Source organism: Sinohyriopsis cumingii, chromosome 1 (assembly GCF_028554795.1).
Source record: "Sinohyriopsis cumingii isolate HCF-2022 chromosome 1, ASM2855479v2, whole genome shotgun sequence".
NCBI classification, from domain to species: domain Eukaryota; kingdom Metazoa; phylum Mollusca; class Bivalvia; order Unionida; family Unionidae; genus Sinohyriopsis; species Sinohyriopsis cumingii.
The window spans coordinates 164,547,232-164,564,560 of record NC_142961.1 but is presented as its reverse complement, the minus strand read 5'-3'; the positions used below and the strand labels follow the sequence as shown (position 1 = coordinate 164,564,560).

Sequence of the window (17,329 nt, the reverse complement as noted above, 5' to 3'; positions counted from 1 at the left end):
AGAAAATCAATCAAATGGTTTAGGTTTATCTTGATTCAACCCAATTATGAAAACTCCATCCAATGGTTTAGGTTTATATTGATTCAACCCAATTATGAAAACTCCATCCAATGGTTTAGGTTTATATTGAGCCAACACAACTATGAAAACTCCATCCAATGGTTTAGGTTTATATTGAGCCAACCCAATTATGAAAACTCCATCCAATGGTTTAGGTTTATATTGAGCCAACACAACTATGAAAACTCCATCTAATGGTTTAGGTTTATACTGAGCCAACAAAACTATGAAAACTCCATCCAGTGGTTTAGGTTTATATTGAGCCAACCCAACTATGAAAACACCATCCAATGGTTTAGGTTTATTTTGATTTAACCCAACTATGAAAAGTCCATCCAATGGTTTAGGTTTATATTGAGCCAACACAACTATGAAAACTCCATCCAGTGGTTTAGGTTTATATTGAGCCAACCCAACTATGAAAACTCCATCCAATGGTTTAGGTTTATATTGAGCCAACCCAACTATGAAAACTACATCCAATGGTTTAGGTTTATATTGAGCCAACACAACTATGAAAACTCCATCCAATGGTTTAGGTTTATATTGAGCCAACACAACTATGAAAACTCCATCCAATGGTTTAGGTTTATTTGATTTAACCCAACAATGAAAAGTCCATCCAATGGTTTAGGTTTATATTGAGCCAACACAACTATGAAAACTCCATCCAATGGTTTAGGTTTATATTGAGCCAACCCAACTATGAAAACTCCATCCAATGGTTTAGGTTTATATTGAGCCAACACAACTATGAAAACTCCATCCAATGGTTTAGGTTTATATTGAGCTAACCCAACTATGAAAACTCCATCCAATGGTTTAGGTTTATTTTGATTTAACCCAACTATGAAAAGTCCATCCAATGGTTTAGGTTTATATTGAGCCAACACAACTATGAAAACTCCATCCAATGGTTTAGGTTTATTTTGATTCAACCCAACTATGAAGAAAACTCCATCCAAAGGTTTAGGTTTATATTGAGCCAACCCAAGAATGAAAACTCCATCCAGTGGTTTAGGTTTATTTTGATTTAACCCAAATATGAAGAAAACTCCATCCAATGGTTTAGGTTTATATTGAGCCAACCCAACAATGAAAACTCCATCCAGTGGTTTAGGTTTATATTGAGCCAACCCAACTATGAAAACTCCATCCAATGGTTTAGGTTTATTTTGATTCAACCCAACTATGAAGAAAACTCCATCCAATGGTTTAGGTTTATATTGAGCCAACCCAACAATGAAAACTCCATCCAGTGGTTTAGGTTTATATTGATTCATCCCAAATATGAAGAAAATCAAATTGTTTAGGTTTATATTGAGCCAACCCAAATATGAAGAAAATCCATTAAATGGTTTAGGTTTATATTGATTCAACCCAAACATAAAGAAAATCTATCACACGGTTTAGAAATATAAGCAAATAAAACATTTTTAACCAAAACCTGGTGACAATTTTGTTTCAACTGTGATTAGCGGCCCCAGGTGGCAGAATGGTCTAAAGCGCCCACCTTTCCGTTAGTGATTTCTGCTATCTCACCTCTGTCTGCATGATTTTGAGTCTCGGGCTCAATGTGGGTAAATGAGAAAGCTCGCCAGTAACTTCCCATGGGTTGGTGGTTCTTACCTGGGTTTTCCCAGGTTCTTCCTCCAGCATTACCGGTATACTGAAATGAAAGTAGGATATGCAGGTCACAAATTTCTTATGGGGTATGGAGGTAAGTGCACTTTTATTGTGTGAAGAGGCCTTTGTCGAGAGTAATACTTTAATGACATAATTTTCACACATAAAATGTCCATTTTTTTCTTCATTTATTTCTTCATCGATATCATTTTTTAAATATTTTATATACTTTTTACATAATTGAACTGTTTTTCCTTTTATCTTGTACTGATTCATGTTTTAAGTTTATCAGGAATGTACTATTTTCTTAATGTTTTCTTTATATTTACATTTTTAGACTTTACTTTTCATCAGCACCATATAGCACTATTGTGCTGATGTGCCATTAAAACCTGACACATACACCTGTGATTTTAAAGATCTCAGTGTAAATTATTATGAGGCCAAATAGACACAATTACCTTTATGTGTCCTTACTCCATCCCCATCCATTTTCTATGAAAATTTTCAGGCAGTTCATTTAAAATCCTATTTATTTCCTGCAACAGAATTTTGTAAAATATGTTTTATTACTACATTTCTTCAAGTTTTCCACTGTCAATTTTTCTTGCAATATGTTCCCACAGTAAACAGTGTTTCCCAATTCAGATGGGTTGGTTTGTTTTTGGAAAATTCATGAATACTTCAGTGTTTATTTTCCACATTAACTGGGAAGAAATCAGGTTTAAAACAAATTTTTTTATTTAAAAATTAATAAAAAGCAATCAAAATTATATTTTTTGTTGTTGTGTTTATGCATTCATTTGCATATCTGGCCCATATTTACCTTTTTTTTTATCAAAAAGGATGATTTTTTTCCATATTCAACACTGAAATGGACAGGACACATTAAATGTTTGATTTGCCAACCTCCACCCTGTGTCTGTTCTATTTTACATAATGGCTTCAGTCTCACAGTTGCAGAAAGCAACGATCTCATAACAACTTGGTGTTCTGAAAATAAGTACCTGGGGAAAAATTTAGTGCATGTCTGTGAGGGACTGATCCTTTGTGTAATGCAAACAGTATCCATGGTTCTATGTTTTCTTTATATTTATAGATGTAATATCTCATGTCAAAGCCATATACAACATTAATTATTCATCCTGCATCAAAACAAGGCTGAGGACAGGGTTGTGTGTCAGTTGTGAGATACTGATAAACAATGAGAACATTGAGTTCAAAGAGAATTCAATGAAAATAAATAATGTGAAACAGCCAATGCTAAATAAGGTTACTGAATGGTTGTGCTTTGCAATTTTTGTTTTCTGATTTTCAAGCTGGGAACATACACAGTTTACACTATGCATGATTGCACTAAATCCCTCAAAGACCATTAGGAAATTATATGATTGTAGTTGCTTAAAAAAGTGGATCATGACTGGCATATTTAAGCTTGGATGCTTATTATTCAATGGGGTAGAAGGAATAAATGAAGTCATATTGAGGTTAGTAAAGTTTAATGAGATAGACACTTCTAATCCAGACCACCTGCATCAGCATCTTTAATCTAATACTTTTAGTTAAGCTCTTCTCCAGGATACACATCTGCAACTGTGATGTTTTAATGAGATTAAAATGTTATCAGCAATCAATTAAGCAAGTGATTAAAGTCTAAAAAAAGCAAACAAATAACCAATTCTGGTAAAAATGCATGTAAAAAATAATGGTGTTTATAAAGATGCTAATTATGCAGTACAAGGCAGAGGCACAATGATGGGGCAGAGGAGTTAAAGATGGCACAGGGATACAATGAAGGGGGCTGCATCAGAGTTCAAGAAGGCAGAAGTGTACACTATAAGAAGCAGAGGAGTTCAAGAAGGAAAAGGGTCACAATGAAGCAGGATAAGGAGTTCAAGAAGGCAGATGAGTACACTTTTCAGTGCTGAGAAGTTCAAAAAAGCAACAGGGCACACTGTTGGGACAGGAGTTCAAGGCAGAAGGCCACACTGAAGGGGCAGAGGAGTTAAAGAAAGCATAGGGGTACACTGTAGAAGCAGAGGAGTTCAAGAAGGCAAAAGGGTACATTGAAGGGGCAGAGGAGTTCAAAAAGGCATACTTAAGGGGATAAAGGAATTCAAAAAGGCAGAAGGACACACTGAAAGGGGCAGAGGAGCTCCTAAATTTCTTTCTAGCTGGGACATTATCATAAACACTATGGCTACTAGAACATTTGAAGAGTGGACTGATGGATGGAAGAACTGAAGGATAGATGGATGGAAGAACTGAAGGATAGATAAAAACAGTTCAAATATCCCCTCACCTTAGCAAAAGGGGACAAAAATGCCATCCACTGCACTCAATCTTAATTAAACAGCAACCAATATGAATTGCTATGTATAACGACATGAGCTGTCCCTATTTGGATAAAAAATGGACATACTTCATGCATGGAAAAAATGTGATTTATGGCTGAATTTTGATTGACATGGTGCATCAAACACAAGGTCTAACCAGTTTGCTAGCAAAATGCATAGCAATCATGAATTCTAAATTATCAAGATTTGCTTACTTTTTTGGGGTGGAGGTAAACACAATAACAGATTCAGAAATTTACACAACAAACTTTTTTCTCATTTGACTGTAATTTTGGCAGCATTTTTGTCTGATACAGTATACTGATCCCACTTCTTCTCTGGATCATATGGCTCCCAACGACTGGCAGGGAAAATGTGTTTATTTCTCTCATACCAACTTCTCAGGCATACTTTCCCTGCATGTGACTCAGACTTTTCCACTGTTGCATCATTTATTATTCGCACATCATCATGGACATCAAAGTTAAACAATGCTCCACTCTTCCCACGAGCCTTTGTAACGATGAAATCATAAAATGTGTAGTGCTGTGGAATGATTAAATCCTCCTTAATATACATAAGCTGGTCCACAGTAACCGTTTTGAGATCATTGAATTCTTTACGTAAAGTCTCAAGAGCTTTTTGAAGAAACTGCTGAATGCTGTTTCCCTTGCGAACACGACACTGCCTTCGATGTCCAGACCCATCCCAGTAGCTGTACGTGATCTCCATTTCAGCATTTTTAATTCTCTCCTGTTCTGCTCTCCATTGTTGACCAAACTGTTCCCTAGAAATGGAGACAAGTTTCTTTAATTTCTATGTGAGGATGATGCACATGAGAATTTCATATGAAATATTAAAGACATTTAAATGGGATCATCCTTTTCACTCATGCAAGAGAAAATCTTGATCATTTGTGATCCATAACTCTCTTAATAGCCTTAATAGTCTTCCTGTGCTCTGCTGGTTGCATCTGTTGCCTTGTGTGCATGAAATCATCAAGATCTTTGCAATTAAAACAAGTATGGCCAGTGCTGAAATAGTGCCAATGCTTGACAAAATCACAAACTGCCCATGACTAAGTTAAGAACATTAACTTGAAAGACAAAGAATCCCATATACTTAAAAACATTATGAAAATGAAATTGACAAATTAAAATATAAACATTTATCCCCATATTTCCAATCTTGCTTATAATAGTAAATTTGTACCTTATTGTGTCTGTGCATGAAAATGCTAGACTCACCTCGACAATGACAAAAAGATGGAAGTGAATGACTCTGACATGAATGAAATGATTGACCGGTCACCTTTGTTCAAAGACTTTCGAGTTGACATTGTTCTTATCATGTATTTACTATAAAATGTTTATGCCCTCAGAATTTGCATAGAATTCCTTGAAACCAATAGAATATCTTATATGTAATAATGACTGTAGTGTTGGTCCATTATCTATTCTTGGATTTAAAATAAAATAAACCTAATGATTAAATGCATGCTCACATTTCCATCACAAAACATTTTGTGCATTGGAATTTATGCAGAATTTTCCATACTATTATAATCCATTAGCTGTTTTTCTTTTTTTTTTCTTTTTCTTACAATAATTACAATCCATCCATTCAAGCTACATTTTGATTTTCTATATTATAAACAAAACATATTACCTTGATCTTGATCCCCAAACTATTATTATGCAGTAAACACTGATGGTAATTGTTAAAAGGTACAATTTTATCAACTAAAGCAAATTCTGGATAAAATTACTTCTCTCTTAATCTCTTCCGATAAAGTAAATGTTTCAGTAAATTATGTTTCTCATAGAATACTTACCTGATCACATTAATGTTAGGAATATAATACCTCCCAAATTCAACCCATCCAAAGACAAAAAAGACAAATTTGTCTTTTTTGACTATATTACAAAGACAAAGGGCAATAACTCTTGCACATTACCGCCCCTTGGCACCAACATGCGACACTAGTTTTCAGCTGAGCAGAACAAAGTGTAAAGTGATGCTCAAATTGTGGGGTTGATGGGAGGGTATAAACGTAATTTAATCCATTTTCTTTCTCCTTTGAATACATTCCCTGATCACATTAACGTTAGGTACATAGGTAACAGGCTGAGGGAATGTTGAGAATCCTACTTATACCTTGAGTAACCTTTGAGGGAAGAAGACTTCATTTCCCCATGTGAAGGTTAACCCCCTCTAATAACTTGGGAACAGCCCAACTGGAGGTGACATGGCTACATCTGGGAAGAAGAAATAACAAGATTTTCTTACCACACAATATTTCCCAGTAAATCCAGCAAAAGCTGTGCAAAGGATGCCCATTCAGAAGTTGCACTGATGTCAAATTGGTCTGGTAGTTGTTTCTGCAACCAAGACTAGGGCTACCAGATAAAATGTGTTGCTTTGGCACCAGGTCTCACAGATAACGACTACAGAACGTTGCCTGTGCATGCCAACATAGAGCATCAACAATATCTTTGATACAGACATGACAGTCAAAGGCAAGGATCATAGAGATTGCTCTTACTTCATGAGCAGAGATCTTCATAAGAAGACTCTGTTCTGGTGATATGTGAGAGTATACCATGCATATTATCCACTTCAACCATGAGGAGAGGGTTCAGCGGTTAGTTCCTCTTTCCCAGGTTTAAGTGGGTTAAAGAGACATTTCTGAGCTCTGCAAAATGCCCAGAATACTTTAGAAAAAGTCTGAGCACACCTACCAGGTCCTGTTGGGCTGTGTCAATACAGGAGAGAGATCGTATGATGACTTCTTGACTGCCCACTGATGGCATCGAATTCCAGGAGACAATACTGGGTTGATGATGAGAATAGAAGATTTAAGACAGAGTTGGAAAATAAGTTTGTTTTTGTGGAGAGTAATGGTAATATAAAATAACCTTTCTTGAACATTATTCAGTGTTATTCAGCAAATTTTGATATAAATAAAATATAAAACAATCCACTTATTTTAGGTATGTCATAACAGTTTTATCACAGGCTTGCGTGAGCAACATGCGCCTCGCAAGCCGCACTATGGCCAGCCCTGCTATAATCTTTGGAACTAAGATCATTGAGGGGCAGGCAAAGGTCCACAGACACTCCCAACTGATAAAATGAACATCAATGGACCAAGCTTTGGGATCCAGGACTGGGGAAATGAAGGTAAGCAGTTTGTGATTCAACAAGGTTGCAAAGGTTTGAGAAGGGTTAAGCACTATTCAAAGCTATTGTTACATCAGCATATTCAAAATTGGAATTCATTCAGAACACCACCGGAATTCATTCGGAACACTACTGGAATTCATTCGGAACACTACTGGAATTCACTCGGAACACCACTGGAATTCACTTGGAATATTCTATACTTTTGGATGTGTGATAGAACTTTTAGGACTATTTGGGATTTAATTCACAATACTATAAGTTCTTTTTAAATTTTCACTTTGTATTCAGGAGATAAATTATTTGTTAAATTATACTAAACTTTTGTTGGTTTTTGCTCTTTTCTGTTCCTTAGTTTAAGACCAATGGGTGAAATGTAGTACAAATTTCCTATGGACTTTGGGAGGCAAAGTGTACGAGGTTGTAAGTTCACAGCAAAACTTTAACTAGGGAGGTAATGGGCAAGTATTATTGCTCTCCGACTATATCATATAGACAGAAGAGACGAATTTTTGTCTTTGGGATTGCTGGATTCAGGAGGTAGTTGAGCTTATATTCATGTTAATGTGATCGCAGAAAACATTTGAAGCACAAGCACACACACAGACAAAAACACACAAGGGTGGTGACTATAAAAATTATGATAATGATATACCTCAATTATTTGCCCTAACTACGAATTTCAAATCAATACTGTGGATTTATTCAAATTCTTAAAAAAACAATAGAGATTAACCAATTTAAAGTTACACTGGCACACTGACTTGACTGCAGTGAGTACAAGATAAGGCATTTTTACATATCAATTCCCATCACATTTCTTTATCTCAACAATGACTTTCCTTGGGAATAAAATACTTCATTTACACAGACAAATGACCATTTTACTCAGTAAGATAACACTGTCTGCTTAGAAAATAACTGACCATTCTTATGCAGGTCACAAATTAATAGACTACTAGAGGAAATTTCGTAGAGGGGAAATGGTAATGGCTGTTGAGACAAAGTGACTGTTATATAAAGGTAGCCATTAAAACAGATTTATTTGTACATGCAACAATCTGTAAAATGTGCCAAAGATTACACAAAACAACCACATACATTACCAGGTAACTGGAAAATAACTTTAGATCCACACTGATAACTGGAATGGCTGGAAAAATGTATGGTAAGCTTACCTCAATTTGTTCTCTTCCTCCTCTCTATCTCTATCAGGCAGAAAACTAGTGTCCACATGTGGATTTTTTCCTGCAAGGCATGTAACACATATATTTAAAAATAGCTGATCCGGAAAATATGATACAAACATCTGACACTGATCCAAATTAAGTCTGAATGTACTGGTAAACTGAGTGGCTTTCTTGTACTCAGCTTTAGATAACTTAAGAAGTCTGCAGAATTACTTTAAATATATACTATAATTCTACCTTTATTTGATATTTTGGAAAAAAAGGAATTCCAACAATAACTTCAACATTTCCACTACAGTAACAGAAAAAACTCTAATTTACATCTGTGCATTGAAAGAATATATGAAGTGAATGGAAATAAATACTACAATTCTATTCAAATCGACTCCTCTAATAGACATTGCTAATTAATATCAAACACTGCATATGCTACTTAATATCAAACACCTGCATATGCTAATTAATATCAAACACCTGCATATGCTACTTAATATGAAACATCTGTACATGTTACTTAATATCAAACACCTACATATGCTACTTAATATCAAACACCTGCATATGCTACTTAATATCAAACACCTGCATATGCTACTTAATATCAAACACCTGCATATACTACTCAATATCAAATACCTGCATATGCTAATTAATATCAAACACCTGCATATGCTAATTAATATCAAACACCTACATATGCTTCTTAATATCAAACACCTGCATATGCTACTTAATATCAAACACCTGCATATGCTACTTAATATCAAACACCTGCATATGCTACTTAATATCAAACACTGCATATGCTACTTAATATCAAACACTGGCACATGCTAATTAATATCAAACACCTACATATGCTACTTAATATCAAACACCTGCATATGCTAATTAATATCAAACACTGGCACATGCTAATTAATATCAAACACTGCATATACTACTTAATATCAAACACTGCATATGCTATTTAATATCAAACACTGCATGTGCTACTTAATATCAAACGCCTGCAAATACAGCATAGTCTACAAAGTCCCAATAAGGGACACAGTTGTGATGTTACTAAATCAGACCTTAGTCTACAGCCAATACATTCATATACCAATTAAAATTTGCAATAAAGCTTGTACTTAATCGCTGAAAACAAAATAACACAAAATTATGTCACACTATAGAATAAATAAATGAAGATGGACCCAGAATATGGTGATAACACAAGGAAACAATTTACAGTGCTATCAATGTCTAAATTGGGAATCTGCTGGTTTCCACACTGGCATGACAACTATTAATGATTCATTAAATAAACTCAAACTTTTATCAAGATGGCAAATGTTTAAGTAAATTATGCTTCTCCGAGAATACTTACATGTTCATGTTAATGTTAGGAATATATGTTTACCACCTCCTGAATCCAGCCCTCTTAAAATGACAACAATCACCTTTTCTGTGTATATTATATAGACAATGGGCTGTAACTCTTGCTCATTACCTCCTCTTGCTGTTGCCAGGTGTCTCTAGTTTCAAGCTGAGTAATATCTCAGCAAGGATGCTTACATAGCAAGGAGGTTGGGAGGGTTTTCAAGTAATGTTATCCAGTAAGCATATCTTTGGAGAAAACATAATTTACTTAAAAATTTGCTTTCTCTTTGCAATATGTTCCCTGACCACATTAATATTAGGAGAATAGGCAATAGGAGGAGGGAATGCTGAGCATCCAACATATACCCTGAGCATCCTTTGAGGGAAGAAAGCAAGTGAACAACACGCAGTGAGTACAAAAACATGAATTACAACATGCATAAGCAATACCATGTTGGAGAATAAGGTCAAATTCATAAAAACAATTGGTCAAAATCAACAAATAATGTATACCACTTGCAGTAGACTTGTTATGTCACAATAAAAAAAATAAATTTCTGGTTAAATCATTAAAACTACAGCGGTAAAGCAGGATTTTCAGGAGGTATATAGTATGACATTGTCTGTACTAGAGCAAAAGCTTAAAACTAACTATACCTGGTGGCAGCAAGAGAGACTGCATTTCGATAACCTGATATAGATGAAAAAGATGATTTTTTTTTCTTTTTAGGAGGTCTGGATTTGGGAAAATGTAGACTCGCCTTCCTAATGTTAATGTGATCAATGAACATGCTTGAAAAAGAAGCTGAGATAATGAGAAGATAAAATTACGTCCAAATTATCTCAAAACTTACAAAAGCTATGTAAACTCAGCCACTTTTAAACTGACAGCATATCTCATATCCAGAATGGACTAAACAACATCATGATATGGACTATTAATGCTTTTACAGGTGAAGCCCTAACAAATTAGATTATACCCTTACATCTGGGAAAATTGGTGGTCATAGAAAACATAGAAAGAAATGATCCTTTATAAACATACTAAAAAGTGATGGTAAACAACAGATTTTCAACAGATTTTACACTGAATAAAACTAGTTTGCCAGCTGTTCATTTGCTTTTAACAAGTGGCTTATTGAGAAAAGCTGCAAAGAGAAATGTAAATACCAAAGCAAAAGAGACCAATATGCAAACTACAAACAATATAACTTACATTTTCAGTGGTCAAAGAAAATAATTTCAAGGCCCAGGGCAAGTTGTTTTTAAAAAATCACAAGTTCCAATTCAAATTCCATTAGCCTGGACTCCATTTCTATGTAACAGAAAGGGGCCTCTTGTTTACTATTATCTGCCACAATGCTAAAACTTGCTGTACTTTAAATACGAAAAAATAAAACAAAATTGATATTAAACTAAGTTGTGTGTTTATTTACCTCAAAATATTTCACATAAAGCAACATTTTCCTTCAAGTCCTGATGTCAATGATTGTCCATAAATAGCTCCAGTGCTCTAAGAATATTTCAGACAAATGCCCAGTTACTTTATTTAAAAAAATCAATTACCCCAGCTTAAAATCCACTTGCCCAACAAAGTCATATTTCTTACTATTATTTGGACACATCCACCCCATCCAGAACTATTAAATGGTCGGTCCCTTAAACTTGTCAAATAAGTCAATGAATTTCTGCTGCAATGAGGTTCACAACAAACAAGGTTTCCAACAGTTTCAAATTTTCTGCATGTTCAGGTGTCAAACTCTGAATATTGTGACATACAAGTTTGCGCTTGTAATTTCTGACTATGATTTCAGGATGGAATAAGTCTGCATTTCAATGTGATTTGTACGTACAGATATGTACCCCTTTGGGCTTAGAGAAAGTTTGTTTTCTGAACACTGCAGAAATCTCAGTGTTTCAAAAGTTTAAAACAGAAATGAGGTAAAAGAGGCATCAATATTTTATTAATATCAATCAGTAAAAGCAGTAGCTTCAAGTTTCAATATTAGCTCATGCACTGTGGATGAGTCACAATTATACAATACAATAATCAATACAATCAGTGGCTACCAACTCTCTGAATTAAATGGATTTAAATATCATGTACTTAACTCAGTTCCTTGAGGGTGAAAAAACATTGTACTGGGGGCTTTTATAAACTGTTAATCCCCTAGCTTAGCTTAACTGAAATGATCTCATCTGTATTTTATAAACTGTTAATCCCCTAGCTTAGCTTAACTGAAACGATCTCATCTGTATTTTGTAAACTGTTAATCCCCTAGCTTAGCTTAACTGAAAAGATCTCATCTGTATTTTATGAACTGTTAATTCCCTAGTTTAGCTTAAATGAAATGATCTCATCTGTATTTTATAAACTGTTAATCCCCTAGTTTAGCTTAACTGAAATGATCTCATCTGTATTTTATAAACTGTTAAACCACTAGCTTAGCTTAACTGAAATGATCTCATCTGTATTTTATAAACTGTTAATCCACTAGCTTAGCTTAACTGAAACGATCTCATCTGCATTTTATAAACTGTTAATCCACTAGCTTAGCTTAACTGAAACAATCTCATCTGTATTTTATAAACTGTTAATCCGTAGCTTAGCTTAAGTGAAACGATCTCATCTGTATTTTATAAACTGTTAATCCACTAGCTTAGCTTAACTGAAACAATCTCATCTGTATTTTATAAACTGTTAATCCGTAGCTTAGCTTAAGTGAAACGATCTCATCTGTATTTTATAAACTGTTAATCCCCTAGTTTAGCTTAACTGAAACGATCTCATCTGTATTTTATAAACTGTTAATCCCCTAGCTTAGCTTAACTGAAACGATCTCATCTGTATTTTATAAACTGTTAATTCCCTAGCTTAGCTAACTGTGAAACAATCTCATAGGTATGCTTGATGTATTTAAACAGCAATGAATTATGCATTACTAAGTCAGAGTAAACAAAGGACAGTTTATTATTATTCACATAAGTGCTAATTATAAGTAATCACTGAGATATGGGAAAAATAATAGCGCTGTTCCCCATTCACTGGTCACATGATTTGCTTTGTACACAAAAAAGTTTCTGGCTTTTAATAAAATTAAGCTGATAATCTACATAATGTGGAGGGATTTACAGATTTTCATAATGCGGAGGGATTTACAGATTTTCATAATGTGGAGAGATTTACAGACTTTCATAACATGAAGGGATTTACAGATTTTCATAATGTGGAGGGATTTACAGATTTTCATAATGTGGAGGGATTTACAGATTTTCATAATGTGGAGAGATTTACAGACTTTCATAATGTGGAGGGATTTACAGATTTTCATAATGTGGAGGGATTTACAGGCTTCATAATGTAGAGGGATTTACAGATTTTCATAATATGGAGAGATTTACAGACTTTCATAATGTGGAGGGATTTACAGATTTTCATAATGTGGAGAGATTTACAGACTTTCATAATGTGGAGGGATTTACAGGCTTTCATATTGTGGAGGGATTTACAGACTTTCATAACGTGGAGGGATTTACAGACTTTCATAATGTGGAGGGATTTACAGATTTTCATAATGTGGAGGGATTTACAGGCTTTCATATTGTGGAGGGATTTACAGACTTTCATAACGTGGAGGGATTTATGGTTTTCATAATGTGGAGGGATTTATGGTTTTCATAATGTGGAGGGATTTATAGGCTTTCATAATGTGGAGGGATTTACAGACTCTCATAATGTGGAGGGATTTACAGATTTTCATAATGTGGAGAGATTTACAGACTTTCATATTTTGGAGGGATTTACAGACTCTCATAATGTGGAGGGATTTACAGATTTTCATAATGTGGAGGGATTTACAGACTTTCATAATGTGGAGGGATTTACAGATTTTCATAATGTGGAGAGATTCACAGGCTTTCATAACATGGAGGGATTTATGATTTTCATAATGTGGAGGGATTTAAAGATTTTCATAATGTGGAGGGATTTACAGGCTTTCATATTGTGGAGGGATTTACAGACTTTCATAACGTGGAGGGATTTATGGTTTTCATAATGTGGAGGGATTTATAGGCTTTCATAATGTGGAGGGATTTACAGACTTTCATAATGTGGAGGGATTTACAGATTTTCATAATGTGGAGAGATTTACAGGCTTTCATAACATGGAGGGATTTATGATTTTCATAATGTGGAGGGATTTAAAGATTTTCATAATGTGGAGGGATTTACAGGCTTTCATATTGTGGAGGTATTTACAGACTTTCATAACGTGGAGGGATTTATGGTTTTCATAATGTGGAGGGATTTATAGGCTTTCATAATGTGGAGGGATTTACAGACTTTCATAATGTGGAGAGATTTACAGGCTTTCATAACATGGAGGGATTTATGATTTTCATAATGTGGAGGGATTTACAGATTTTCATAATGTGGAGGGATTTACAGGCTTTCATATTGTCGAGGGATTTACAGACTTTCATAACGTGGAGGGATTTATGGTTTTCATAATGTGGAGGGATTTATGGTTTTCATAATGTGGAGGGATTTATAGGCTTTCATAATGTGGAGGGATTTACAGACTTTCATAATGTGGAGGGATTTACAGATTTTCATAATGTGGAGAGATTTACAGACTTTCATATTTTGGAGGGATTTACAGACTTTCATAATGTGGAGGGATTTACAGATTTTCATAATGTGGAGAGATTTACAGATTTTCATAATGTGGAGGGATTTACAGGCTTTCATATTGTGGAGGTATTTACAGACTTTCATAACGTGGAGGGATTTATGGTTTTCATAATGTGGAGGGATTTATAAGCTTTCATAATGTGGAGGGATTCACAGACTTTCATAATGTGGAGGGATTTACAGATTTTCATAATGTGGAGAGATTTACAGGCTTTCATAACATGGAGGGATTTATGATTTTCATAATGTGGAGAGATTTACAGACTTTCATAATGTGGAGGGATTTATAGGCTTTCATAATGTGGAGGGATTTACAGACTTTCATAATGTGGAGGGATTTACAGATTTTCATAATGTGGAGAGATTTACAGACTTTCATATTTTGGAGAGATTTACAGGCTTTCATATTGTGGAGGGATTTACAGACTTTCATAATGTGGAGGGATTTATGGTTTTCATAATGTGGAGGGATTTATGGTTTTCATAATGTGGAGAGATTTACAGACTTTCATAATGTGGAGGGATTTACAGACTTTCACAACGTGGAGGGATTTACAGACTTTCTTAATGTGAAGGGATTTATAGGCTTTCATAATGTGGAGGGATTTACAGACTTCCATAACATGGAGGGATTTACAGACATTCATAATGTGGAGGGATTTGCAGACTTTCATAATGTGGAGGGATTTACAGACTGGGCAAAGCAAAGAGATAAGTACTAATAAAATACCAGTGTCTTTCAAGGACTTTAAAATAAAAATGCAGTACTTCATTGGTGGGCACAACATTTCTTTCAGGCAGTTTGATAACACCTTTTCATGTTTATGTATGAAAACAAAACACTTATGCTTTTGTTTATCTTCCTAAATAACAAGGGAAATGAAAATTCACATAACTGATTTTTATTAAATATTAAATCTACAATCTTAAATAAAAGAATGAAGAGCAGTACAAATAGAGACAGAAGGAGATTGAATAGGGCAGGGGAGTGTTGTTTTTTCAGTAAGTTCAAGTTTCTCTGATAAAGAAATTTTATTGTCATAACTAGAATTGTGGGAACACCATCTTGCATAACTATGCTACTGAGAAATGCATTAAAAAACTTAAAAAGAGCTGTTTGATTAATAGATTTGCAGTGCAAAACATACACACATTTCTTAACCCTCATATAACATAGCAATTCAAATATTAAGTCTGTCTGATAAAAAATACCTAATCTTTTCTTCTTTCCTTGGACTACATCTACCCTTTCATTTGCTTGTTTCTTTTCACACTCCTCTTGCTCCTCATTATCCTCCTCCTCTTCTTCATCCAAAGTAAATGTCAGATTTGCGATCTAAAAAGTGCAAAATAAAACATCATGTTCATGTCTGCACCTAAACCTTACATGTAGCCAACAAAAGTTACATTTTTGCTATAAGCTTAGACTCCTGGACTTCACTCTGCAAACATGTTATTGTATGTGCATGTTAGGATGTGAAACAATCAATCTATACCCTAACTTCCTAACTTGTCATCTGGTGACTTACAAAGGAATTTTTGAAAAACATATTGAAATAATTATGCAAACATTTTTTTTATCATAGCTACAAATACTATATAAATCTTATATCAACATCTAGAGTAACAGATCAAGAAGTAAATAAGATATAAGATAATCAAGTCAAAAGGTACCCATTAAAATATACCCACACTGAGGTACAGACATTTCCTTCTTTAGTTTTGTACATTCCCAGTAACATGTATTAGTAGATACTACTTCTCCATAAGCTGTGAATAGGCATGAATAGTTTTAGATGGACTTCACTGATCATTTGTAGAAGTTCTCCATAAGCTGTGAATAGGCATGAATAGTTTTAGATGGACTTCATTGATCATCTGTAGAAGTTCTCCATAAGCTGTGAATAGGCATGAATAGTTTTAGATGGACTTCACTGATCATTTGTAGAAGTTCTCCATAAGCTGTGAATAGGCATGAATAGTTTTAGATGGACTTCACTGATCATTAGTAGAAGTTCTCCATAAGCTGTGAATAGGCATGAATAGTTTTAGATGGACTTCACTGATCATTTGTAGAAGTTCTCCATAAGCTGTGAATAGGCATGAATAGTTTTAGATGGACTTCATTGATCATTTGTAGAAGTTCTCCATAAGCTGTGAATAGGCATGAATAGTTTTAGATGGACTTCAATGATCATTTGTAGAAGTCTATTTCAAAATCTCAGCCAATCAGTTACATAGAAACCAAATTCCGTGATATTTTGTGATGATGTTCAATCTCTCAGTAATGGAGAACTACACGACAATTGATAAGTTTCATCTGATTTGTTGTAATCTATATATTCATGGTCTGACAAATCATGTACCTGACGGCTACTGTACAAACACATCAGATTTGTTGTAATCTATATATTCATGGTCTGACAAATCATGTACCTGACAGCTATTGTACAAACACATCAGATTTGTTGTAATCTATATATTCATGGTCTGACAAATCATGTACCTGACAGCTATTGTACAAACACATCAGATTTGTTGTAATCTATATATTCATGGTCTGACAAATCATGTACCTGACAGCTACTGTACAAACACATCAGATTTGTTGTAATCTATATATTCATGGTCTGACAAATCATGTACCTGACAGCTACTGTACAAACACATCAGATTTGTTGTAATCTATATATTCATGGTCTGACAAATCATGTACCTGACGGCTACTGTACAAACACATCAGATTTGTTGTAATCTATATATTCATGGTCTGACAAATCATGTACCTGATGGCTACTGTACAAACACCTGAAAGAGTTCCTATCACAAAACAATTAGCAAACAGCGTGCTTTTTTTTAATCTCTGCCTTCCC

General features: G+C 34.5%; 1 protein-coding gene across 2 annotated transcripts in view; it reads right to left on the bottom strand.

Moving 5' to 3' along the window:
• Nucleotides 1-3,168: 3,168 nt before the first annotated feature.
• Nucleotides 3,169-17,329, bottom strand: part of LOC149808300 (protein FAM50A-like) — a 39,061-nt gene continuing 24,900 nt past the window's right edge. For both annotated transcript variants that reach the window (XM_089975772.1, XM_089975779.1), the window contains exons 4-6: nt 15,669-15,792; nt 8,384-8,453; nt 3,169-4,809 (exon numbers count right to left, since the gene is read on the bottom strand). In XM_089975772.1, the coding sequence (XP_089831898.1) occupies nt 4,299-4,809; nt 8,384-8,453; nt 15,669-15,792 (705 nt within the window). In that variant the 3' untranslated portion in view covers nt 3,169-4,298. The remainder of the gene's footprint in view (nt 4,810-8,383; nt 8,454-15,668; nt 15,793-17,329) is intronic.